The sequence below is a fragment of the Rattus rattus genome, chromosome 7 (genome assembly GCF_011064425.1).
Source record: "Rattus rattus isolate New Zealand chromosome 7, Rrattus_CSIRO_v1, whole genome shotgun sequence".
Taxonomy (NCBI): domain Eukaryota; kingdom Metazoa; phylum Chordata; class Mammalia; order Rodentia; family Muridae; genus Rattus; species Rattus rattus.
Window position 1 is genome coordinate 42,295,496 of NC_046160.1, and position 26,460 is coordinate 42,321,955.

The following is a 26,460-nucleotide window of genomic DNA, read 5'->3' on the forward strand; positions in this document are numbered from 1 at the left end:
GTATTGCATCTGTATGTGTATGCATTCCTCAGTCGAAAGGCATTTGGGTAGCTTCCACTTTCTAGGTGTGGTGAGGAGAGTGGCAATGAATGTGGCTGAAGAGTCATTTGTAGGGCAGGTTGTTGGGTCTTTGGCCATGTGCTGAGGAGGTATAGCTGGGGTTAGGCTAACATAGATTCCTTCTGAGGGCTCTCCACACTGATTTCTAGAGTGGCTGGACCAGTTTGTAATCACACCTACCTATAGTGGATCAGCAGTTCCTTTTCCTCCTCATCTTCTCTAGCATTTGTTGTCGATTGTTTTGTTGATCTTTAGATTTTGACTGGGTAATATGGAATCTATAAGTTGCTTTGATTTGCAGTTCCCTAATAGCTAGAGACGATGAGCATATTTTAAAAGATATTTCTTAGCATTTTTTTCATGTTTAAGAACTCTGTTTAGATCCCCAACTCCCCGTACCTCCGGTTTCTTTCTTCTTATTTTAAACTTCTGAGTTCTTTATGTATTCTGGATATTAACCCTCTGTCAGATGTCTATTTGACAAAGAGTCTCTCCCATTCTGTCTTCCTCTTCCTTTTCTTATCTTTAGCATCGTCTTAATTGATTGTTGTGCTTTTTAGTTTTATGAAGTCCCACTTGCCATTCATTGGCCTCAGTCCCTAAATGGAGTCCTATTCACAAATGCCTTTCCTACCTCTGTGTCCTGTCAGGCACTGCCTGCATTCTCTTTTAACAGTCTCAGTGTTTTAGGTCTTTGATCTATTGGGAGAATGTTTTGTTTTGTTTTGCAATCAAGAAATATACTACAAATCTGAACAGAGGGATCTCAAAAGAAGTAAAAATGTCTAAGAAAAATCTCAAAAAATGTTCAGTTCCTAGCAATTAGGGAATTACAAATCATAACAACTTTAGATTTTATCTTACTCCAATCAAAATGGCAAGGATCAACAAAACAGCCTACAACAAATACTGAAGAGGATGTGGAGAAAAAGGAAACCTCATTCATGTGTGCCTTGATCATACCCACCCCAGCTCTCTGAGACAGTTGCCTTTTGTTACCATAACCATTCTTTTTGATACTTGGGTTCCTTTATCTGCCTCCCTCCCTCACCCTTATTTCTTCCTACACCCCTAACCCCCCAACACTTGGTAGGAGAGAAAAAAGGATAAGAGGGGGAAGGGGATATCAATATCATTGGGCAGTGTTGGTCTTAGTCATCAGGGTATCCAATTTCTTTTCTCCTTGCTTATGGCCACTTAACAAACTGCAGCTGCTCTGGGCTCCGGCATTGTTGAATCCCCAGGATTTCAAACATTAGCTATCCTTAGCAGGCAGAATCACGCCCTCACCAAAGCACAAGACAAATCATAGCTGCTGTGGACATGAAACAACCGCACCCCACACCTAGGATTAAGATAAAAACATATTCACAAAACATTTCTATGTTAAAGAATCCAAAATTCTCACCACAGTGAGACCCATGGTTAGGTCGTTGGATTGCAACAGCAAGGACACTGGCTTTATTTGGCTCAGACAGGGAAATACCTCTGTCACAGGTGGGTGGCCCACCTAGAACCTGGAGTATGGGTACAGTTCTCAGCTCTGCTCTACTGACCTCTGCAAGGTGCTGCCTTTGCCTCACCAAAGACAAGGCATTCACATGTGAAATCGACTTCCCCCTGTACCTTCTCCAACTGCCCATTTCCTGGGCCAGCTGTTCGTGTCTTAGCTACTAGGGAGCTGTGTAGTGTGAGCATTGGAGTCATCTTGTGAGGCTGGAATGCCAACATTCTGATTTAATTCTTGGTGAGATTTGTTTGTTTTGTTTGTGACTTATATGGCTGCCTTCTTGCTCTCCTCACATGTTGGACAGAGACAGGGGCTGCAAGTACTACTCTCTCTTCTTACAGGGCTTAGATCCCATCAAGAGAGTCTACCTCATGATCTGTAACCTTAATTGTGTCTATCCTACTAGGTCACAGCTTTGATACATAACTTTGGGGACACTGAGACAACAGAGTGTCTCTGACAGATGTTATTAGATGCCAGTGTTAATAAACATTAAAGGCTTTGGGCCAGGAGAGAGCTTGCAGAAGTGTGAGGGGTGTGTGTAAAAGCTGTGGGCTATAGCCTTGGGGGTTCCCATTGATCACATTAATATTTGGCCTTTATTTTTCTTTAGTGTCGTGTGGGAACCGATGGGGGATGGGAAGAAGGTCATTTCCCTGGCCGACAGCCACATCCTTCTGTGGGACCTCCAGCCCAGCTCAAGCCAAGCTGTGGTGAGTAAGAAGGAAGAAGCTCTCACTGGGTGGTTTTTGGAATGGCACCTTTCAGATGAATTCAGAATACACTTCCTAATCCTCACATTTGGAATTTCAAAATTAATTATCACGTAGTGAATGATGCAGGCACTGGGGTATCAAGCCGAAAACTGAGTGCTAGGCCTTGTGGGTCTAAGTTGAAAGCATTGTGAATAATACTGAGGATCACTGAGGATGGCTTCAGTTCAAATGTTCTCTTAAAAGAAAATTGAACTCTGAGGAGGGACATTTATGCAAGCTTAATTCCACATGGCTGGCTATCTTTTCAATGTATGTACATGATTTTTAAAAATAAATTCTATCACTTCCTTGGGAGTCAGTTTTCAGATACTCATTTCGAGTATTTCGTAGAGTTAAGTACTGTGTGTGTTTTTCATGTTTGGTTCCTTAAATCTTTCTGTTTTAAATACATGTTCACAGGCATTCATAATTTCATTGTATGTGTTGTCAAAGTATCAGTTGGAGAAAGAAGAAAACTCTGGAATCCTGCAGTGAAACCTTATAATGCCATGTCCCCAGGGGCTCATGGTCACCTTCACAGCATCAGAGCATAGGTTCCTTAGGTAGCCATGTCTTGTTTATTTGTTCCATGACACTTACTGAGCTCTCTGCTCTCTTGGTGCCTTCCACTATTTACAATGTCCCTAGGTTAAAGACAGAATGTGGGTGATGCTGCATCGTGCTTGATATGAGGCAGAGCCTAGACTTCTTAGAATAGTAAGTGACTTTTTGATGCTTAGAAACTCTGGCCACGCTGTCTAAAGGTTGAGTTGGCCTTGTTTTCCTAGAGCACTGTTAGTATTTAAGGGAAACCATTCATTTTAAAAAGACAAATGACCACATTCTATGTGATAAGCCCAAATCCACAGGAGTGTTTATGGTAAAAGGTCAGACAGGAGAGGGAGTGCCTCTAGGCTAGGTTGAGGACACACTGGAAGCCCCTACCCTCAGGAGATATGGTGGGAGGCCGGGCTGTAGTCACCAGTGCTCCAATTCCTTCTTCAGCTGTATGTTAGCTGTCACAATTTTCAGAAAAAAGAAAGGATACTCCTCCCCTGGCAGGCTTTGCTGTGACCCTGGGAAAGACCTAGCACAGCCTCCTCAAGCACTAGCAGAGGGTGTTCCCAGCAGAGGCCCACAGGGCCACACTCTGGAGTTGAGGAGGCTCCACTTGCCCTTCGCTGTCCTGCACTGTGGTCAGAAGGTAAACACCTCTTCACACCCCAAGTCATTGCTAAGGCATTTCATGTCGGAGTGATTAATCTGTAACTTATTTTCTGCAGAGACCAATTTAGTTTTCTCTCCCCCTTTTTTATCTGCTGTCAGCAGTTCTGTCAATACCCCTTTGTGACCCAGTGCTGTGGTATTTAATACAGAAACCTTCCCATCGATTGCAGCCTCCTCATACTGGCTTCTCTTCTTCTATTGTTTGAGGATATTGCCTTCTGTGGTAAATTTAATCTTATGCTCACTGCATCATTACCTTCTGCAATTAAATTGGAGATCCTTTGCCATTTATAATCATTAGCTGAACCCTGGGGAGGCCTGGAGTGTGAGGGTCTGTGGGGTGTGTGGACCCCGATGAAGGGATGGGCTGCCTCCCTGCTCCCATCTGCTCGCTCAGCTCCACATCCTGCTGCCTTCAGCTCTGTGGACATCAGTGGTTCTGTCATGTGGAAAGCAGAGAGCCTGTGCCACCTCCGCTGGTGTCCATACAGGACTTCCTCGGGGTGATGGCTCTTACACACGGTTGTGCTTGTGAAGGAGCGAAGCATGTTTTAGACACAGTACTGCCTGAAGTTCGTGATCAGTGTTCACAGGAACCATTTCTTTGACTTTTAGGTTCCCTTTCCCCAGAACCGGATGTAGTTTGGAAATATTTCTCCTGCCATGCCACCTACCTATCTTTTCATCTTTTTAGTGTCAATATGTTTGACATTCTTTTTTATTTATTTTTTAATGTTTTTATTTATCCACTGAGAATTTTATACATATTTTAATCATATTTATTCCCTCCCCCAATCCCAGATCCTCCCCTACCTCCCTACCCACCCAACTAATTTTAATTAGCATACATATTAGCATTTATTGTGTTTTTGAAAAACATTATGTTTTTATTTCTCTTCCAAACACCCTGCTATCCCACCACCCTGTACCTTCGCCCACAAGAGATTTTCATTAAGAAAAAAAAAGGCTTTACATGGCACAGGCCTGTAATCTAGCTAATCAGGATGCTTAGGCAGGAGAATTGCAATTTTAAGGCTTTCTTGATTAGAGAGTGTGTATAAGGTCAGAAAGGACAACTTAGTGAGACCCTGTTTCAAAATTAAAAGTTAAAAGGGCAGAGCTCTAACTGTGGTAGAGCACTGCTAGCAGCCCCTGAACTTGATCTCCAGAACACCAGAGACCCGAGAGGCGATATCCCAGCTCTCTCAGCAGCAACCCAGACAACACTTCCTGGTGTTGGCCATGCATGTTGCATCACATCCCCAAATTCCACAGTGCATAAGGCTTGCCCTTGAGTTGGACCCTGTGGTCCAGACAGATGCACACGATGGGGCTCCTACAGCGGCCTCCACTGCCCTCAAGGCCCAGTGTTCAGCTTGTTTTCTCTGTTCTTTTCTTGTTCTTCTGGTAAGCCCCTATCTTCTTGTCTTGTCACTATTTACTCAGCTTTGTTTTTTCCAGAACATCACAGAATTGAGACCTGACATGTGTTCAGCTCTGCTTCTCTCACTTTGCCAATGCATGTAAGGTTCCGTGTCTTTTTATATCCACTTGCTACTTGTACCCAGTACTGTTCCTCTTGGTGTGTAAGCCCGAGAACCCGAGGAACCGTGGATCCTGAAGGCTTTCTCATCCTGGTCTTCCTAGATGCCTATGTTTCTATGTTCTACCTTGAGGCCTGTGAGTCATTTGAGGCTATATTTATCTAAGGTCTTACATCCTGGACTCTACCTAGAGGCTAGTGGGGCCTCATACCTGCCAGGTGAGTATGAGAGTTCCTGTTTCCATTTTGAGCTTTCCTACTGAGGTGTTTTGAGTGGTTACTATCTAGAAGTTTTCTGACTAACTTACATGCACACTTTATAGGGGTATACAGACTTCCATAAGGCATTTCTGGGTCTTCTCTACTGAATTTTTACTGCTGTGGCTTCTCTGGCTTTACATCTGGGTCAAGTAAGGCTTAAAGAAATCCTGGGAGTAACCTAAGCCCCCTCTGGCCAGCCTCTTGCTTTCTTCCTCCTCACATTGCCTTATATGTCTTACAGCAGCTACAGTTTTGCTTTGCAGAGCAGAAAGAGCAGAGGAAAGAGGGCCTACTGTACCTTCTAGATTCCTCCTTTGGTGTCTTCCCTTTCTGCCTTATGTTTGGAGACCTGGATGATATGAGAATTCTGCTGTCTCTAATCCAAGAAAAACCTTAACATCCACACCCATGTGGATGAATGCTTTACTTAGCCAGTTCCAGGGAGAATGGGAGGAAGAAAGCAAGTGGGCAGGATGAGTAGTAGTGACTGGCTGTACAGTGAAAATGACAGGCATTGTTCTCCATGCATTTCTTGTGACCTAGGGCTAAGGTTGGACTGTAAGAGCCAGCTATGTGCCAGCCATAGGCTGGCTGTTGTCAGAAGTGGTTCCTGGCAGCTTTGCAGCGAGCAGTCATCCATGTTTGAGTACATTTAAACTGAGACACAGGCCTCATGGCTATGTGTTTGTTGACCCCCTGACTTGCAGATGAGAACAAAAGGCTTAAAGAGGTCAAGGAACCTTCTGCAGGGGACTTGATATGAGTGACAGGTGCAGGATTGACTGCTTATTCCAGCAATGGGGAGTCCCAAGGTCCTCACCTGCCCAGGCCCTGTCTCTACCCTTCAGGAAGGGAATCTCAGCGAATGGCTCGGGACTTCAGTTTGAGTGGCTGCAGTGGTCAGTGATACTGGGCCTAGGGAGGGTGAATTTGACTTGTGGAAAAAAAAGATTTGGAACAGCTTGCTAAAAACAAGATGGTTGGTGAAGCTTGTAAAGCTTTTGGTGGAAATGTGAAAAACAAACGGAAACCTGATTTTCTTAGGAGTCTCGAAGTCCAGTGTGTTGTGAGCCTTGGTGGATCATGAAAGTAAGTCTCAGCCTTAGAGCCTGGACTTGACATGCAGACCAGTGTGCTTATACTTAGGGCTAAACCTGTAACTTGAGTACTGTCTGCTGTGAAGAGACACCATGACCAAGGCAACTCTTGTAAGGACAACATTTAATTGGGGCTGGCTTACAGGTTCAGAGGTTCAGCCCAGTGTCATCAAGGCAGGAACATGGCAGCATCCAGGCAGGCATGGTGCAGGAGGAGCTGAGAGTTCTTTATCTTCATCTGAAGGCCGCTAGGAGAAGACTGGCTTCCAGGCAGCTAGGATGAGGATCTTAAAGCCCACACCCACAATGACACACCTATTCCAACAAGGCCACACCTTCTAATAGTGCCACTCCCTGGGCCAAGGATAGTCAAACCACCACAAGTACTAGGAGCCCAAGGCAGGAGCATCAAGTGTTCATGGTCTGCTTGATGCTACAGAGTAAAGTCAGAGCTGAGCTTGAGCTTTATATGTGAAACTATCTTCTTTTAAAAGCAAACTATCTCTAAGGTGTAGAGTTTCATAGTTTACTAAGTACATATTCTACCGTGACTGAGTAGATAGTATTCTGTGTCCTTAGATTTTGTAAACATTTCAGATAATTCACTGATCCCCAGCACCGGACTCATATGTCCAACAGCTGCGTGCTGCTATCCCAACTGTAGGGGCATCTTCCTGGCAACAAGTGGATCCACATCTTTAGGACTAAGCTTGTTTATAGAAAGGAGCTGCTAACAGCGGAGTTGTGGTGCAATCCCAATTCTGAATGCCCCCCTCTCCACACGCAGGGTCATCTGATAGGTGACCCCCTGCAGAACCTATGGCTACAGACAATGCCATGGGATGGGTCAGGACTGAGGTAAAGGGGTGCAAGCAAGGGAATGCCTGTCACCAGGGTGGCATTGTAGACTTTAGGTTGAAGGCCTGTTTATTACTGTTCTGTAACAGGATGAGCCTGGGCAGGTTTCCTTGCTCGACTGTCTAAGCATCTTCATGTGCATTAGGAGTTAGAGAGCATGGAATGTAATAGCGGAGTTGTATAAGGACAGACTCTGTAAGTGTGGCATGGCTAGCACTTACACATACCTGACAGATAGGCGAGTGGGTGGGTGGTAGGTGGTAGGCCTCTGAGTGAGAGGCTAGATAGATAGGTACCTGCATGGATAGGTGCACTGGTAGATGAGTGAGTACATCAATGCATGGGTGCATAAATGGATGCATGTAAGGTATGGTATAGTACTTGATATCCAGACTAGATTATTGATAATGGCCACCAAAGATCCTAGTGCAGAGAGGCAAGAGCTAGAGAACAAAGAAACTGAGACACCAAAAAGCAGTTTGTGTTTATGCTCTAATTTCTCAAAGTCAACAAGTGATGATCAAGCATGAAAGACTTAGGTGTGTCCAAGCTCAGCTCCTTGAGACCCAAGAAGAAGGAGCTCAAGTTCAAGGTCATCTTGGGCTACCTAGAGAGTCTCCATTTCAAAAAACAAAATGAAATGAAGTCACTCGCTGGACACAGTACAACTTAGTTGTTCCTGCCTTGTTGTTCCTCACAAAAGGTCTTTACTCCTGGCCAAGGAATTGACTCTAACTAGGGTGGTCTCTTCAGAGGTCACTGAGTCTAATGCTATCACAGAAACAATTTTGCATTCTGGTTTGCACGTGTGACTTTCCAGGGCCAAGATGCTCTTCTAACAAGGTGAAGAGCAAGCCGAGGTCTGCGAGCCATGTCTGGTGTAACCTGAGTACACGGCTCTGATACACAGTCCTGCTACCTGATGCCGTCACCTGTACTTACGTGTGTATTCTTTTGCAGGAAGACTCCCTTTCCTAGGAGGCCCCTCAGACCGTCAAGCCATCCAATGGAGTACAATTCAGAGCAGACCATCCCAGGGACATGTGCCCTTGATGGTAGTACATACATGACACACTGGCTTCTGTGTCCTCTGATGTGCAACATCACAAGCTGTGGTTCCCACACAAACATGTCAGGATCCCATCTGTTACCTTGTCTCCAGGTCTTTGGTTGCATTAGCTTTTCTGTTGCTGTGTCACGGTTCCTGTTAAATGATGTAGAAGGAAGAAAGATGTATTTTGCTCAATTTCAGACCACCATTATTATTGTGGTAGAGCAGAGCAGTCCACACCCTGGTGGGAGTAGAGAACAGAGTGGAGCATTACGTCGTGATAGCCAGAAAGCACAGCAGAACAAAGACAGAATTCAGACAAGGTACAACCTTAAGAAGCACATCCCAGTGACTTACTTCCTCCAGCTAGGCCTGCCTCCTAAGATTTCCAGATCTTCCCAATATATAGTACCACCAGTTGGGAGCCAACCATTAACCATGAGACTGAGAGGGCGCTTCATATTTAAAGCATAACATTCTTCTTCTGACCCCCAAAAGTTATGGCTATCTTATAATGCAAAATGACTTAAACCCATTTATAATAGTGTTTCGTCTTAATATTTCAAACATTGTTCAAAAGCCCATGTTAACTCAAGGCCACTCTTAGCTGTGTGCCCTATACAACTCAAAAAGAAATTGCTTACTCCAATAGACAATGGCACCAAGTAACCATCTCTATTTCAAAAGGGAGGAACGGGAAGACAGTAATGAAAGATTGGACCAGAGCAAAACTGGAACTCAACAGGACAAATGTTAAAACCCCTAGTTTCACACAGCCCTGTGATGTGAAGGCCAGAGGACTTGGGCGGCAGTATGCCGATGGCAGAGCATGGGCATCTTTCCTGGGCTGGCTCTGTCAGTGCTCACTGCTTTCCCTTGTAGATGTTCTGTGTTCTTTTCACCCCAGCACACTGAGATCTCTACTACAGCTTTGGTTTCAGCCTCACAGTCCGTGCTACTCTGTCAGGGGCCTTGCTGTTGGGGACACTGCCCTTCCACACATTGCCTGGCCTCCCAGTCTTTCCTCTCAAATCTTGGTGGAAGCTTCCATGACCCTGCAGCTCTCATTTTCTTCATCTCTGTAAAATTAGTATCATGTGGATGATGCCAAGGTGTTGTGCCAGCTTGAGTGGCAGCCAGGTCTTCTTGGACTGGTAGCAGCCTCTGAATGCCTGGGTGGCTGAACACAGCAAAAGGAACCCTACAAGAACAATTTTTTGGGGGCTGCTTCTATAGGAAAGGCAGCCTGGGGTGCTTTGTCTCAAGGGAAAGTCTTTCTATAGTTCTCTCATCCCTCTGAGCCCATGGGATCTGTCCAGTTTCTGAGGTGCCCTCAAGTAGACTTCCTTTTGTTCCATTGAAAAGGGAGGTCTTTCTAGTAACTTTAGTCTCTTTAGAAGCTATGTCAGTTTGCCCCCGTATTTCAGTATGCTTTTTTTCTAGCCAAAGTACATAATTTTAAGGTCTTTTTGCCGTTTTAACTTCTGATTCTCACTGTAAGCCTGGCTACCACGGCCAACAGTAGCCCTGCCACAGCCTTGCGGGTTCTTCCTGCAGGTTTGTCTACTGTCTTTAAACCTAGGCTCCCACATGAACTTCAGTCCCACTCTCTGTACACAGACTGTACCTTTGCTCTGACCTGATTCCCAGGGCATCCCAGAGCCTTGAAATGATCCACGTTTTGTGTATTGCATCATGGCAGGCTGAAGAAAAAAGTTTAGTGCAGCCACCATGCACTGGACAGTTGCGATGTTTTTTTTTTTTTCTTTGATCCCTGTACATCCTGTCCTATAAGGACTGTCTCCACTGTGCATCTGAATTACTGTGCCACTTCTCCTGAGACTTAGTGACCTGCCTAGGCTAATCCTCAGAAGCTGGCAGAGCCGGACCACTCTTGGAGTAGAGTTCCTAGTCTGAGATGACCGAGTGGGGTAAATGAGTGGGGGCTACTGTGAGTCAGTACTTTCAGATGGTGTTACAAGATGACAGGCTATATTTGGCTCCAAGTGCAAAGTGGGGCTTAAGAGATAAGTGAATTGGACAGTGATGCATGAATAAAGAAGACAAAGCAGTTCCAAGGTTGATTGGTTCAGTTTCTCAACAGCATGAAGGTTTCCTGCTCCACATCCTTCTCTGCCATATCCACCAATCACTGATTTGTCATGATGCTGGCAAGACAGCTGCAATAGTTCCAGCCATCACATCAAGATCCCTACAGTACCAGCAAAGAGAAAGCTGATTCCTCTGTGCAGGAGTCAAGCACATTCCTATGTCATACTTCACTAGTTACTGGCTTCAAGCAACGCAGGCTCAAGGCTGGGAAAGGGCTTAGGGTAGAATGGCCAGAGTTGTCACACAAGCCGCGCTTGCCTTGCCCTTCACACGGCCTTCACAGTTTGCTTGTTGGTACCTACATTGTGAGCTCCCCAGTCTTGCCTCTTCTTGAAGGAAGTGGGGTTGGGGTGCTTGACTGTCTTTGCAGGGCTGCCTTGGATGCCGTGCTTGCTCCTGACTGCTTTCTGGCTTAGCAGTAGTGAAAGAGCAGCTTTTTGTCTTCACCACTTCAACTCAAGGCTTTTCTGAAATGTACCCGTGTAAGGCTCAAGAAAGACACAGGTCACCATACTTTTTGTTCATTGGATGGTGTTTCCTTTTGCCTGTGTCCTGGTGTTAGAGACAATTCATCTGAAAGTGTTTGCTAGATGCCTTTAATCATCCGTTTTGAACCAGAAGGCCCTGAACATTTCTGAGCGCTGAAGACATGACAATGTTTGTCATCCCCGTGGAGTTCTTGCTGAGCTGCCTCCATGCTGCAGGGAAACAGGTTGATGGCCCTCCTTGTGGCATCTGCTGCTGCTGCTGCCCACAGTGGGTTGTTTCTAAGGTTTACCTCCTTCTTCCTTGCCTCAGGAGTTCGTACACTAGCCTGATCAGGGGTCAGGTCCTGGTTTCTCCTCAACTGACCGCTGGGCCATAAGTGAGTTCCTTACACCATCTGAGATCTAGTCTTCCCATTTGTGGAGTAAGGGGAGGCCCCATGGAGTCTCTAAATTTGAGATTCTTGCTTATTCTGTCTCACCTTGACCTCTGAACTTCCTGATACTCAGCTTAGGACCTCTGCTGCTGTCTTACACTTGGTCAGATCACTACCTGTCTCACGCAGCCCAAACTTATATGTGTGGGCTTTATGTACCACTTAAGACCTGGGTGTGGTCCAACGGAACCTCCATATGAACTGTCAGGACCTGTGGGCTAGTGACTGACAGGAGGCTTACCTGCTTCCAAGCTCAGCATGGCTTTTGGAGGATGCAGCTCCTGCTGGCTGAGCCTCTTCAGGATGTCTCTCAGAGTGTGATTGGTCCCTGAGGTGGGGCTGCTTAGGGCTCATTGCCCAGGAGAGTGGGTCGCTGAGGCTGCTTCTGACTGTTTATGGCCTAGCCATAGGCATTTTGTCTCTAGCCCCTACAGAGGCAGTTCCCATAGCTCAGTTTCCTGGCCGCCTTGAGGATGTTCTGTTCCTTTTCTTGCCTCTGCCTCTTTTTGAATGCCTCACTCCTTTTTGTGGCTGCTCCTCAGGAAACACTCTCTCCTGCGGCTGGGGAAGGAGAGGAAACGTAACCATCATTGCTAACTGGGCCCCGCCACACATTTGCTAGGTTTCTTCATTGCCCAAATGGTTTGAATTCTTAAGACAGCCATGGCTTCCTCATCTGTGCCTTGAGACTTTTGGTGACATAGTCAAGGAAACGAACTAGTGCTAGCTCTGTGTGCCTGGCCTGGCTCTGCCGCCCTGAGCCTTCACATCCAGTCAGATTCTGAGTGTGAGCACAACAGTAAGCACTTGCTGTTCGGCTGTGCGATTAATTGGTACTTGGTTGATGACGTATTAATTAATAGCTTATTGTTTCAGAAATGTCCACAGGTGTGAAGTTCAACAGGGTAAGTAGGCTGTGCTTAACCCTACTGGCTAGCCTTTACCACAGGGCCCTCATGGAGTGGGGTGGACATTGTAAGGTTGTGTTGTCTGAGGTTAAGGGAGGGTCATTCCTCCTGGCATCGTGCCAGGCATCCTCCCATACAGCGTTACCAGTGAGCTTGCTCTGTCCCTTCTTGAATCCGTAATCTTTTAAAGACATGAGCCAGAGCTGGAGAGCTGGCTCAGTGGTTTAGAGCACTAGCTTTCAGAGAATCCAGGTTTGAGTCCCAGCGCCAAAATGATGGTTTACTACCATCTGTAACTCCATTCCCAGGGAATTCAGTGCCCTCTTCTGGATTCTGGGGCACCAGGCATATATATGGTACATAGGCATCCATGTAGGCAAACACTCTTACACATAAAGTAAAAACAAATCTTCAAAAACCTGATATGACCTCTGCTCTCACTTTTCTGAAAATAGCTCATGAATGTGTTTAACGGGAAATTGATGAGAACCACTGTTGAGTAGGCAAAATGAAACATCCCTGCTTATTGAGCTTATGTGTTTTAGTATATTCTCTGTCACCAGCGAGTTGTCACTAACCAGAACACTAGGTTTTCAGGAGACTAGACTGAGCAGCTCTGTGTGAACCTTGAGAAGACACTGTGGGGAAACTTTTCATTCACATGTGTATTTGAAGATGAAGACATCAATCCCAAGTTGCCAGCAGTTAATGCCCCAGACTAGCCATTGTGCATCCTTACTTACTATGGTAATACCCAAGTAGGGGTTAGTATTTGCAATTGTCTAGTGAGAATTTCTTTTGGATCTTGATGTAGCATCGATGCTATGACTCCTCTTTAGTAACTGCATTCCACCATGGTGGCTGGCGCTTATCACCTCCCTGTGTCTCAGAGCTCAGGTGCCATGCTGCACTTCTTGCTGCCATTTTCTCCTCCTGTGCAGCATCATAGCAACTTCTTCCTCAGACCTCAGCATGCTCTTCACTTGTTCTACAATGTCCCCTTGTAACTCAGTCAAGGTCTGAGCCTTCTCTTCTATGTGCTTTTTTGATTTTGATTGCGATGTTGGGGATATAACTAGGCTCTGTTGTCTACTAGGCAAGCAGTGTCTGCCACTGAGCCACAAGCCCAGCCCCCCTCAGGCCTTGTGCTCAATATTTCATAGTAGCCCACTCACCTACCCCTGTGCGAACTGAAAAGAAAAGCACTCTGGTAGCAGAATTGAGGTCCCTATTCTGCAAAAATAAGGACAAGCAAGGGACCATGAACCCAATACAATGAGGGCAGAGGACACCAGTCTCATTAGTAGAACAGCACTTTTTTTTTTTTTTTTTTTTTTTTGCCTACCCCCTACCATTCACCCACCTGGCCCCATTTGGCTGCCCTTGATTGGCTATCCCTTACCCTTCTGTTGAAGTTGCATGGTTAGTTCTGAACATTGGCTTATACCTTGCCAGTATGGCCTGTCAGGTCTGTGGGCATCATTCCTTCTGCCTTGGGCTTTGAAAAGACTGAGCTGGGTAAGAGAAAGGACAAAAATGGATGAGGTCTTGGGGTCCCTACTACTCATCTGCCCTGACCTCTGGGCACCACCCTGACTGTGATGATCTTGAGATATCCCAGGCTTCATGGGCTCTTTGTCTTGTCCCATTCTTTTCCTGAGTTGCCATGTGAGCTGCCTGGGTTGGGGATTGTAAGCTTTGGCCTGCAGAATGGCCTGTACCTCCAGCTTTTCATCCTCTTCCTGGCTTCTCATCAAGACCCTGACTCTTCACCATACCCATCACTCGTGTGCTGCTACCTGTTTCTGTGTGAGCAGACTGCTGCTGTGTGACCTATCTCATGAGAACTTAGTGGCTCGCCATGCTTACCTACCTCACTGCCACATTCTCACCAGGTGCAAGGGGGCTGTTGAGCCACACCACACATTTCACATGTCTGTGTTCTTTCCATTGTGGCTGCAATGGCCCCTCCCACTCCCACCTTCAGTATCTAAACTGTCCCCAGGCCTCTGATGCTCCTAATCCCTTCCTGAAGTCCCCAAAGACCTAGGGATTCTCTTCTCTTTTCCCTCATGTTGTCCTCTTGTTTGGGTATTTTTCTGGTACCTGCGTAACTGCCTCAGTGACCTTTTGTACAGGAGCAGAAGTGGCTCTCAGCTCTTTGTGAGGAGTTTGAAAGATCAGGCCTGTGACAGTAAGGCCTGTGGGTCTTCAGATTTGAGCTCCTTATCTAAACAGCATGCTGATGAATCAGAAGCATGAGGGCATGAGGCTTGCAGAGTGTGTGGTATTTGTGTGTGTGTGTGTGTGTGTGTGTGTGTGTGTGTGTGTGTGTGTGTGATTTTCTGGGATAGAGAATTAGCACTATTCAGAGAAGGAGTGAAGTCCGCTGGGGCAATAGCCGCTCACTGCAGCCGACAGCAAGCCAGAGGTTGGCATCATGAGCTGCGCTCTGACTAAGTACTGCTTGTGCTTTTCTTGGCTCATAGTCTTCTGAAGGAAAGATGAATGCTTTCCCCTTAGTGCCTGGGGAAGAGGGATGGATAGGAGGTGCACCTTCATAGCCACTTTTGAGACACTGTTTGGGCACCCGTGGCCATTTCATGAACTCTTCCCTGTCAGAACGTCCTGTGTCCCACCTGCTTGTGATCTTTTCTCACACATGGTTTGCGGGAATAGCTGGTCTCAAGAGCTGAGCACCAGAGCTGTCAAATGCCCCACTAGATAGCCCTCATCTCTGTGTACCTGTCGTCTTGTGCCCAGCCAGGACTGTTGCAGGGTCTCCACTGTCCAGCCAGCTTTTTCAAACTAATGTAGAGATCTTAAAACACCAGCCTCAATATACTTCTGTGTTGATTGGCCTCACTGGTGAGAGAAAGGCCCAAGCTTCAGGTGAGGGTGACTTCTCATTCCCTCCCCAGAAGCCCTGGTGTCGCTTCCATCCCGTGCTCTCATGACTTTGCTTCCTAGCGCTGTGATCAGACCTGTGTTTTTCTCATGGTTGGAGGGCACATGAACACCTGGTCCTGCCACAGGACGTTGTGCCAGCAATCCCAGAAGACATTTTAACCTGACTATGCCCAGGTGCTTAGGCCATACAGTCTCTCAGGGGACTCTGAAGAGCACAGTTTGAAGGTTTAAATGAATTAATTGAGAGTGGGTTTGGGATGTTGGAGAAGTGTAAGAGATGGTGCTTAAGTGACTTGTGTGAGTAGAGCTCCAAATGGAACATGGAAAGACCTGTGGGCCTTTGCCAAAAGATCTCAGGCAGGGGAAAGTAGAGTGGGCTTCTCTCCCAGGCTCAGAGCTAAGGCCTGCTTTTTCTCAGCCCCAGAAGACAGCTTTATGGGTTCCCCAGCCTGTAGAGATTGAGTGAACCCCTGTGAGGATCCTGTGTTCCTCGGTATTATATTGGGAACAACATTTGATTAAAGAACATGTGTCATTTTGGAAGGAGCTGGCCATGGAGACTTGCTTTTTCTCTTTCTTTGGGAAAGCCAGATGTTTGCGTTATTCTATATTGTTCTCTTCAAGTTTGAGCTGATTGTCTCTAATCACACACTTGAAGCAAGCCCTCCACAATAGGGGCTATTAATGTGCCTTCTATTTTTTGCTGTGCATGGTTTTATTTTATTTTATGGTTCCAATAAGGTTCAAATGGTCTTGCCTTTTAAGGGGGGAAAACAAAGACTGAACCTTCAAATTGTTCTAATTATTTCCATAAAATCCTGAGAATCCTATAAAGAGTTCAGATCTTTCTTCTCTCCTTTGAACAATACCCATCACACCCAGCTGGCCAGCTCAGCAGCACTGGAAGGAAGGGGACAGCTGAAGTTTACCGCGGGCCGGTGGAGCCCACACCACAACTGTACCCAGGTGGCCACAGCCAGTGATACTACCCTCCGAGGATGGGATACACGGAGCATGAGGTCAGTGATGGAGCCACACTGTGGATCCCTGCTTCTCTCCCTTCCCCTCCTCATCCTCTGAAGGAATTGATTGAAAGCCAGAGGCACTGGGGACACATGGGTTGCTGTCTTCATCTTATTTCTGTGGGAATTATCTTCACCCCAAATTAAGCTGGTAGGTCCATTGCAGGGAGCTTTGTGATGTCCCTTAGTTTTTCCTGTGTCAGAGGCAGCGTAGAAGGAAACCAAGTCCAGGGCTTTGTGGTGCCTCAAAGCCCCATGGCGACACAGATGCTTCATCTCTGTGATTAGCACTGTAGGCTGGCACTTTCAGTCCCCAGTCTAAGCCTCCCTTGTGGAGTTGTCTGGCCATTTCTGTGCTTTCAAGAGCCATACCTATTGGGCAATCATATTTTGTCATTTAAGTAATTATACGCAACAACCAGCAGTTCTAATGGAACAAACAAGAGCGATTTTTCTGTTCCAGTTGTGATTTTGATAGGCAGAGGAGTGATGGTGGGATGTCTGTTGCCATGGCAACAGGAGCCTGCACAGGCTTCTTTAAGATGCAGTTTATCCCCTTAGCACACCATCATTTATCACTGAGCTGAAGAGACGGATGTCATGTAATAACGTGAGTTTCTTCCACGGTGGGGGAACACCTTTAATTTTAGTTCTGAGGCCCCTGTGAAAATCCAGGGCTGATAAATAACCGTCGGCACTCCTCCCCTGTGCATATCTGCACAAAGGAGTGATTTGGTTTCCTGATCAAGCTGGAGGCCGTAGACTCAAACCGTGATGGATATCCCACACAGCCCACTTCTCCTTGTCCTCTGGGCCTCTCTCCTTGCTGCCTTTTGAAGAATGAGAAGACGAGAAGCTCAAAGACTGGCTCACACGCCACAATACAAGATGCGCACAGCACTGGCTGGCAACTCCCCACCGTGACCTTGTTGTGCCCAGGGTGTCTCAGTGACAGCCAGAGGAAGTGTCTTTGCTTCTCTCATTGACGGGTGACTCCTTTGGCAACAGCCTTTTGTTCTTGTCTGGCCAGGCTGCCCGTACTGTTTCTTCCCGTACGTGTTAAGGTTGTGCTGCTGGAAGTGGGAGCAAGCCTGTGACTGCCCTTGACCCCAGAATGGTTCACATTTTTAATTTTACAGCTTTTCTTGTTTCACCCAAGAGTTCTTGCGATTTGGGGCATCTGATTTTGGGGAGCTAGAGATACTAGGATATTGAAAAAGTGCTATATATAGGAGCTAGCTGAAGATGTAAAATGCCAGGCTGGTGAGACACTTCCATAGGTAAAAGCACTTGCCCTGTGATCCTGACAACCCAAGTTCACATCCCCAGGACCCACCCACATAAAAGCCAGACATAAGCATCTGGAATCTCAGAATACCCTGCTGGTAGTGAGTGACAGGTGGAAGACAGAGGCTAGGGAATTTTCAGAGACTCAAGGGCAGATGACAGATTACACAGTAGCCAAAAGGCCCTGTTCCAGAACTTCAAGTGGAAAGACAGGACAGGTACTTGAGGGTTGTCTGTGACCTCCATACATGTATACCTGCATTCATGTACATGAATACACATGTGCCCACATCTCACACATGCACAGATTAATTAATTAGAATGCCATCGGACTGGGGAAGGAAAGGGGTTGAGTTGATATTTGTTGCAGGACACATACAATTCTGCTATGTGGAAGGTAATAAAGACTTCTAGGCTGTGCCCCAAATGCCACTGAAGCTATAGCAAGTGAGGGAGCCAGTGATGGCACTGGAGGCTTAAGTCCCCCCTGGGGATAGGGATGACAGAGCAGGATGATACCCACTCCAGCACTAACTGGGGCTACTGTCCACCTGTACTTGAACCTGACTCTGTTTTGGGTATGTGGCATCAGGAAGACCCTAATGACCAGAATTTTTGGATTTCAGACTCTATGAGAGGCAGCCAGAGAAGCAGGAGTAGGTTTGGTGTAGGGGGAGAAGAAAAGAAAGGGGAGAAGAGAGAAACAGATAGTGACTATGAATATATACAAATGTATGTGCATGCATGTGTGTGAGCAGTACATATGTGTGTGAACAGTGTGCATATATTTTCAGGTGTGTGTGTGCACACGTGCGAGTGCGTGTATGTGTACTGAGCATGTGCACTCCATTTGACTAATTTCAGACACCCCCTTCCCATACTTCCTGCCTTGAGAACTAACTATTGGGGATGGGAACAGACGTGGAATAAATCCAGCAAAGCAAACCCATCTTCTTCATCTTTCTTATAGGTTTTCTACTTCTCCCATTTGTCTGTTCTTTCTACACAAACCTCCTAATAGCAACAGCACGCTGCCCATTGCACATTGCACCCAGTCTTCTCCTCTCGTCTTTCTCATTCTGTACTGCAGAGCTCGAGGGTCCTCACACATCTGCTCCAGCCTCTGCATGGCCGTCACTATTCCTCTGGCCTCCCCCTCTCAAGAGAACACATACATTTTAAAAATACTTTAAAAAAGCTATCACTTCCATTTATTTAGAGGAGGTGGGGATGGGGGTGTGGTAGGGCCTGTGCCCTGGTGAGCATGTGGAAAACAGGACAATTAAAGGATTTTCCCTTTCACAGTCTCTGTCCCTGCCATCAAACTCAGATGATCAAGCTTGGTGGCAGATACCTTTACCCACTGTGCCATCTCAGTGGCCCTCCAAATCTTATTTGATACATACAAGCCATTGTCCACTTGTTCAGTTGGCCTAGGGAACCACACATATAATCCTGACATGCCAGCAGTGTTTCTACCATGAGTGGTTTCTGCAGGGGGAGAAATGTGCGTGAGCCCAGGCACCCAGGCTAGGATCTCCTCTGCTTGACTGCCAGCAAGGCATGGGCCAGCTTTTCCTTCAGCTGGGGGGCTTAGGCAGAACCTGGAAATGTGAGGTGGTTTCTATAGTCCATTCATTCGTTCCATGTGCCGTCCTCTCTCCAGCCAGATATACTGCATAGAGAACGCTCATGGGCAGCTGGTGCGTGACCTAGACTTCAACCCCAACAAGCAGTATTACCTCGCCAGCTGTGGAGATGACTGCAAGGTGAAGTTCTGGGACACACGGAATGTCACCGAGCCTGTGAAGACCCTGGAGGAGCATTCCCACTGGTACAGAAACTCATTTGCATGCTGCTTTAGGGAAGAGGGGATTATGTAATTTATTTTGCTAATTACTTTACCATTTGGAAAAGCACAAACCAGCTTAGTTTGTGCTGCTGTGAATCATTCAATCAGCCCAGTTTTATTCTTCCTAAAGAAACACTAATTCCAAATGTGAATGTTTGTGATTTATAAGTGTAGGAAAAGAAGAAAAACACCAGATTCGGCTCCTTTTTCAACCGCGCTGGTTCAAGTGTGGAAACGTGAATGTGCGCAGATGTTCACACAGCATTGTTTGCCACGCGTGGAACCTGGAAGCGACCCAAATGTCCATCAGTGGGGGATTGGTTAGGGAAATTTGGTGACATCCGTGCAGGGGAGATTATGCAGCTGCCAGAAGGAATGAGGCATATCTGTGTGTGTGGGGATGGAAGGACGCCCAAGACCATTCATCCTCTCCAAATATTGTCTGGATGCGTACCATATGCTGAGAGAGAGAAAGAATGAGATGCAGACTAGTATATATGGCATGAAATCATGTTTTTATTCCAACAAAGCCTATATGTGCACGTGCATACGTGTTTGTGTGTAGGAAATGTGTGCATGTGTGTGTATTTGTGAAATGTGAAATGTGTGTGTGTGTGTGTGTGTGTGTGTGTGTGTGTGTGTGTGTGTGTGTGTGTAGAAAATCTGTGAATGGGTATGCATGTGTACTATGTGTATGTGTGTATAGGAAATGTGGGCTGTGTATGCATGTATAATGTGTCCGTGTGTCTGTATTTGTGTATATGTAGGAAATGTGAGTGTGTGTGCACGAATGCATGATGTGTGTATGTGAAGGAAAGTCTGACTGAGAGATCCACTTTTCTGATGACTCCTCCCTAGGTGAGGAGACTCCTCCAGGGCTTTCCCTTTCTAGTTCTATGTCTGGGTTTGTGATTTTCTTACCAGAAGTGGTGCTGTGTCTGCAAAGCCCTAGGGTCCTCCCTGTGCAGAACTGGATGAATGGTTCTAATTTGCTGCAGCCCAAGCAGAAAGTTTAGCTGTGTCTACTGTGCTGAGCACAACTCTGTGTGTAAGTTCTGCTCCACTCTCCAACTAGGTAGGCACTAGAGCCTTCTGTGCTCTTAGAAGGATCATGAGACCAGATTCAGCAGGGCCGCTGACCACTGTGAGGATGAATGGCCCCAGTATCAGACCTGATACTTGGAGGATGCCTGGGCCTTGTCTTGGGTCCTTTGACAGTTCCTGGCTGAAAAGATGTGTGCAACTTTGTTAGATGTTTCCAGTTGTGGCTAATCTATGTGTGGTTCCAAGGAAGGTAGAGTGCTTAGTGACAAACCTTCTTTCTCCCTCTGCAGGTACAAGCTGACACTCAGTCTTCTGGTCTTGTTTGCTAGGTCCTAAAAAATATTTTGGATCTGCACTTGGTAGACGTTAGCTCCTTCCCGAATGTCCCTGGCGTCAGCATATGTAGTGCTGATTCCATTGCCCCTAATGCAGTCCTGTCCAGTAAGGTCAGGGATACTCATATATATGTGTTCACTCAAAACGGTGCCATCTGCCCATGACCGTTGCAGGGTGTGGAGCGTGCGTTACAACCACTCTCACGACCAGCTGGTCCTCACTGGTAGCAGCGACAGCAGAGTCATCCTGTCCAACATGGTGTCTATCTCCTCAGAGCCCTTTGGCCACCTGGTGGACGATGATGACGTCAGTGACCCAGAGGAGCACCATACTGAGAAGTAAGGGACACTACTTCAAGGGACTCTCTGGGCAGGAGCACTATGATCACGGATGGCATTTGGGACAGGAGCTTTCTGTGTGTGATAAGGATGATATATCCCTTTCCTCTCTGTAATTTCAGAGCACAAATCTGAAGGTCATTAGCTGTGAGATGTGGAACAGTGTAGTTATAGGCATCCTTCTACATGGTTTGTCCCTGTATCTGTATTCTCTATTGTCTTAGTGAAGGCCACATGAATGCCATCTGAAAGGCTTCTGTTGTTGCTAGATTGAGCACTGGCAACAATATGACTGAAGCTCCCTGGGCCTTGTCACTCCCTGTGAACCCATCACAGTGTCCGCAGGATTCTCAGTGGATAATTCATTAGTGTTGCCTCTGTCCTTAGAGCCTGCAGCTTGTTAATAAGGTTCCCAGTCCTGTTCAGTGAGTCAGTCGGACACTGCTCAGAGAGTCCTGGTATGCACATCCCAGCCGTACCACTCTGGTCCAGTGTTTTCTAAAAGCCCTTTGTCATGCATGTTTCCATGTACCTGTTCCCATGGGTACTTGTATCCATGGCTGGGAGATGGCTATATCCCCTACTTGCCAGGGCTCCTGTTTCTTGGACACAGGACTCTGAGGTCCCTTTTAACTATGATTGCAGAGTTCCTGCCTGGACTCTCAGTGCAAGTCAGCATGGGTGCTCTCATTCTGTTGTGAGAGAAGCTGGCAGGGCCCATAGCTTACTTGGTGGAGCCACACTGGAAGGAGATGCTCTTGTCCTCCATGGTGGTTTTTCCATGCTTCCCCCAAGGCACACTCCAGAAATTCATGCCCAGATTGCAGGGAAAGGAAGCTCTGGAGCGAAACCCAACACGTTGGATAGCTAGAGAGCCCAGAGCATACTGCAGGCCTCTCTACTGGTCTGGCTATTCCTCTGTGTGGCTGTGCTGCAGGGTCTGTCCCTCACTGTCACATTCCTGTTGGTGCACTGCTGAGCACAGGTGCAGAGCCTCCAGCTGCTCCTCCCCGGTGCCATGTAGATGGGGCTTCTGCCAAGGAGGCGTCTCTCACCTCCTCTCTGCCAGGGGAGGAACTGACTTGCTCCCTTAGTCTACAGAGTGATTAATGTGTGCGCTGCCCCCCATGTGGGAAGCATTAAGGAAGCAGGGGAGGGGGCTGTGGCTGGCAGACTGTCCTGATGACATCCTGCCATGTTGATGCCACTGAATTCAGGAAAATGGGATTCCCTGTGGAGATGCTTCCTGGTATTTTGTCACAGAGTATTTTTTGACCACTGGCAGGTCTACTTGCTGGGAAGTGGGGGTCTTACTGTACCTTAGATCCCAGGTGAAATTCAAGGGTAAGTGGAAGCCATTAAGACCTCCAGCACCTAGTGGGAAAAGGAAGCATTTGTTCAGGCACTCAGGGCTCCCAGACTGCATTCAGTGCTGGGAAGTCATTCTGTAAAATGGGGAGGGGAGAAAGTTCCGGAGCAGCTGTGCCTTCTGAGAAGTTGCCTGTGTGTGTGGAGCAGGCTGGGGCTACATTTTCCAGACAGGAAGCCCTGGAGTTTCAGACCTCCTGATGCAGGCCAGGAGGCCTGCTCCTTAGGAATGGTACAGCCCTGGATTCTCTATGAGGACTACTTGGGCTCACATCTAAGGATGTAGGGAGAGGGTGTTGTCTCACCCAGTACCAGACCCAGGTAGGCTACATACCTGAACAAAACCTTCCTCTTAGAGCCTTGGGCAGCCTCAGCTGAGATCCTAGACAGAGCCTTTTGTAGCCAGACTCTGGCTACTCTGTGCAGCCAAGGACTAGCCTGGCTGCTTTCAGTGTCCTTTGGGCTCACATGCTAGCAGCTTCACTGTTATTCTCTACTAGACATAGTGTCCTGGTCCCTTCACAGGGCCCCCATAATACACCCGACAGATGATCACCCCAGGAACCCACAGTCCCACAGATGGGAACAAGGCACTCATGATGTCTATAATCTACAGGTTGTACCCTGTCCCCACAGCTGTCATGAGGGATCTTGAGCTTCAGCTTGCTGGCCCACATAGGCTGCAGATGGTTCTTGCCCTGTTTTCCTCTGTGAACTGTCGTATCTTCTGTAACTCACTCGTCTCTATCTCTTGGGCTGTAGGAGTAAGGAACCCCTTCAGGACAACGTTATTGCCACCTATGAGGAACATGAGGACAGCGTGTATGCTGTGGATTGGGCCTCAGCTGACCCATGGCTGTTTGCTTCCCTGAGTTACGACGGGAGACTGGTTATCAACAGAGTCCCCAGGGCACTGAAGTACCACATACTGCTCTAGTGGCCCATGGCACTGCTGCTTGGTACTTGGCAAATTCTCAGAAATCTGCGGCTACGAGGTAATTCCCTTCACAGACATCCCTCCTTGGGAGAACCAGCGTTGCTTCTCCAGGAGCTCTAAGGACTGGAGCTACTGCCAGCAGCTCATCTGATGTTGTCAGCACACTGCTCAGCATGGGAGGGAGCCATACTGGACACAGCGTTCCTGTGTGAATTGATGGCTGCCCAGTCTCTGGTCGGTTTCTGGTTGCTGTCTTAAGGGTATTGGGAGTTTAACTTTTCCAAAGTGTGTTTCCGCCTTCCTGTTGTCATGAGATTACAAACTGAAATAAAGTCAGTGGGATGTGCACAGCCTCGTCCTTTCAGGCTCCCTGCCCCACTGAGGAAATCAGTAGGCTCTTTGTATTTTCTATCTCTCCTGTGGACAGGTGTGCCCTCCCCTGTGGACAGGTGTGCCCTCCCCCATAGTGCTGTCCCTCAGGCAAGGTTCCTGTGTACTATTGGCCCTAGGTGGATGAGGGCCCAGCCCCAGGAGCCTGGGATGTTAGTGGTTCACTTTGTATCTTAGTTATGGTTACTATTGCTATGATGAAATACCATGGCCAAAAAACAGAGGAAAGGGTTTTTACTTGGCTTACACTTCCTCATTGTCCTTTGTCATTGAAGGAAGTCAGGACAGGAACATGAAGGCAGGAGCTAATGCAGAGGCCTTGGAGGAGTGCTGCTTACTGACTTGTCCAGTTTGCTTTCTAATAGAACCCAGGCCCACCAGCCCAGGGTCACTAATTAAGAAAATGTTTTCTAGGCTTGCCCATAGCATGATCTTCTAGAGACGTTTCTTAATTGATGTTCCGTCTTCTCAGATGACTCTAGCTTGTGCCAAGACATAAAATTGCCCAGCACGTTTAGTAAAGTGGGACTCACTCTGCCTATGGGACATCCTGGCTTCTGTTTGTAGAACCAAACTGGCCGGCCTGCCTTTTGCTGGTCTCTGTCATGTCAGAAGTCAGGAATGGGTAGAGTCACCATGGGCAACCAGCAGCACATTCCACCAGCAGCTCCCCAGGGAGCCCTGGAAACTGCTGACCTACCTTTCCTCTTGTATGGGTCCTGGAGCCTTTTCTTGTATATCTGACACAGGATCACTTCTCAGAAGTCACCTTGGCAGTAGACAGGGTGTCCGTTTGTTCCTGCAGGCACTGCTTCCTCACTCAGATGCCAACCCTCCCCCCCCTCCGCCTGTCAGGGGAGGAGATGGAAGAGGGGGTGGTCCAGTTAGTCCCACAGCCTGTCCATCAGACTTCTGCATCAGTCTGAAGCCTAACCTGACATAACTGTACACCTGGGAAATGGAGCACTCGCTTCCTCAGGATGACCTACATTGCGCGCCCAGAGGTCACGTCCTGGACCTGGATCTGGTGCCTGTGTACAGGCAGGGACAGATGCTGTGCACAGACATGCTCACTACACTGCTGGCTGATGTCACCTTTGCAGTACATTCTATGGATCTTTACAGTGCAAAATAGTTTGTCAAACCACAGACTCTTCCCTGCTGTCTGAGGCTCACAGCTCCTCCCATGGCTGTCTGGATCCTCCTCGCTATGTAATGGTTTTCACTGGAGACTTTCATAGAGCATCATGCTTGGGTAGCTGTGCCAGGGCATCTTGCTTCTACCTGCAGGCCACTCTCTACTGTGGGGACCCATAGCAGTTGCAACATTCCCATCAAAGGTCATCTATGGCTTGTGATTGGTAGTGGAACAGTAGAGCTGTCCTAAATGCATGCCCTGGTCTCTGGGAGCAGTCACCAAATCCATGTCCCCCCTGGAAGCACATGAGAGTTAACCCCTGAGCTGAAGGGCTACCTAGTGACCCTGCGGCCCTGAATTCTGGGTGTTTCTTTTGGCCCTTCCCAGATTCACTGGTGCTACTCCAAGTAGAAATAGATGTCAGGGCCAGGTGCAATAAACATATCTGTAGTCCCAGCACTCAGCTTGAAGCAGGAGGATTGCCATGAGTTTGAGGCCAGCCTGGGATACATGGTGAGACCCTGTGTCAAAGAAACAAGCAAATAGTGAATCTCAGGGACCATGGTAGCTGTGCATTAACTCTGTACACTGTCTAGTACTTCCCAGGCTCCATGGCTTCCCCTCCCTGTAGAGCCTGCCCTACCCACAGCTTCAGCCCCATACACTGCAGAACTCGCACGCCCCCGCTACACAGCTCAGGAGGCAAAGCCTGTAAATTCAGTTGGTTGGTAATTAATTGTGTGTTTAATTAGTATTGATTTCGACAGTTCCTTATTTTGGGTGTAAGTTCCTTATCAGCTTTGTAATTTCAAATGACCTCTGTTTTCCTCACCTTGCTGCTTGCTGAGCAGCATCTCTTACAGGGGAAAAAGAAGAAGATGAAATCCCACTTCCTAGCCTTTTCCCTTATGGTCTGAACCTGCCTGATCAACCCACCAAGATACTCTCCAGTGTTTTCTTCTGAATGTGTCGTGGTTCTACATCTACTTCCTGGGTCCATTTGGGATGGTTTTACTTCTTCTCAAATAGACGTCCAGGCACCGCAGCATCCCTTACTGCACATTCTCCTTTGTGTGCTCCTTTATCCGCACCGGGTCCCACTTGTCTGCTCCTCCTCTTTCCCCTCCACTCTTCTCCATCTCTTAAAAATTCCTTTGGACCTTATGGGCTATTTTCCAGAACATCGGAGTTCCTGGAGCCTCCTTCTGGATCCTGTGACCACTTCCCTAAGGACTAAGTCCCCTAGTTACTACTCCTGTCAAAGCCATACCTGTCTGGGGCCAGTGGCTGAAGAACAAAAAGACCCCATATCTCTGGTAGGTCAGAGAAGAAGGGTCTCCATCCTCAGCCTGAAGCTTCCCATCGCTGCTTCAGTCATCTGAGGAGGTTGGAAACTCTTCTCTCTAACCCCTATGGGAGAGCCCTGCTTTCTGCTTCCCATAACACCAGGGTCCTGCCGGACCTCCAGTAGTCCCATCACCCCTGTGTCCAGAAAACAACTGAAAGAGAAAACTGCTTTATACTTTGAATCCTA

The 26,460-nt window shown here is 47.4% G+C and overlaps 1 protein-coding gene across 1 annotated transcript in view; it reads left to right on the forward strand.

The window, feature by feature from the left end:
* Positions 1 to 23,791, forward strand: part of Eipr1 (EARP complex and GARP complex interacting protein 1) — a 43,022-nt gene extending 19,231 nt beyond the window's left edge. Inside the window, exons 3-7 of the mRNA XM_032907565.1 lie at positions 2,184 to 2,283; positions 16,097 to 16,233; positions 19,190 to 19,357; positions 20,929 to 21,093; positions 23,224 to 23,791. Coding sequence (XP_032763456.1) covers positions 2,184 to 2,283; positions 16,097 to 16,233; positions 19,190 to 19,357; positions 20,929 to 21,093; positions 23,224 to 23,398 — 745 coding nt within the window. The 3' untranslated portion in view covers positions 23,399 to 23,791. The remainder of the gene's footprint in view (positions 1 to 2,183; positions 2,284 to 16,096; positions 16,234 to 19,189; positions 19,358 to 20,928; positions 21,094 to 23,223) is intronic.
* The last annotated feature ends 2,669 nt before the right edge of the window (positions 23,792 to 26,460 follow it).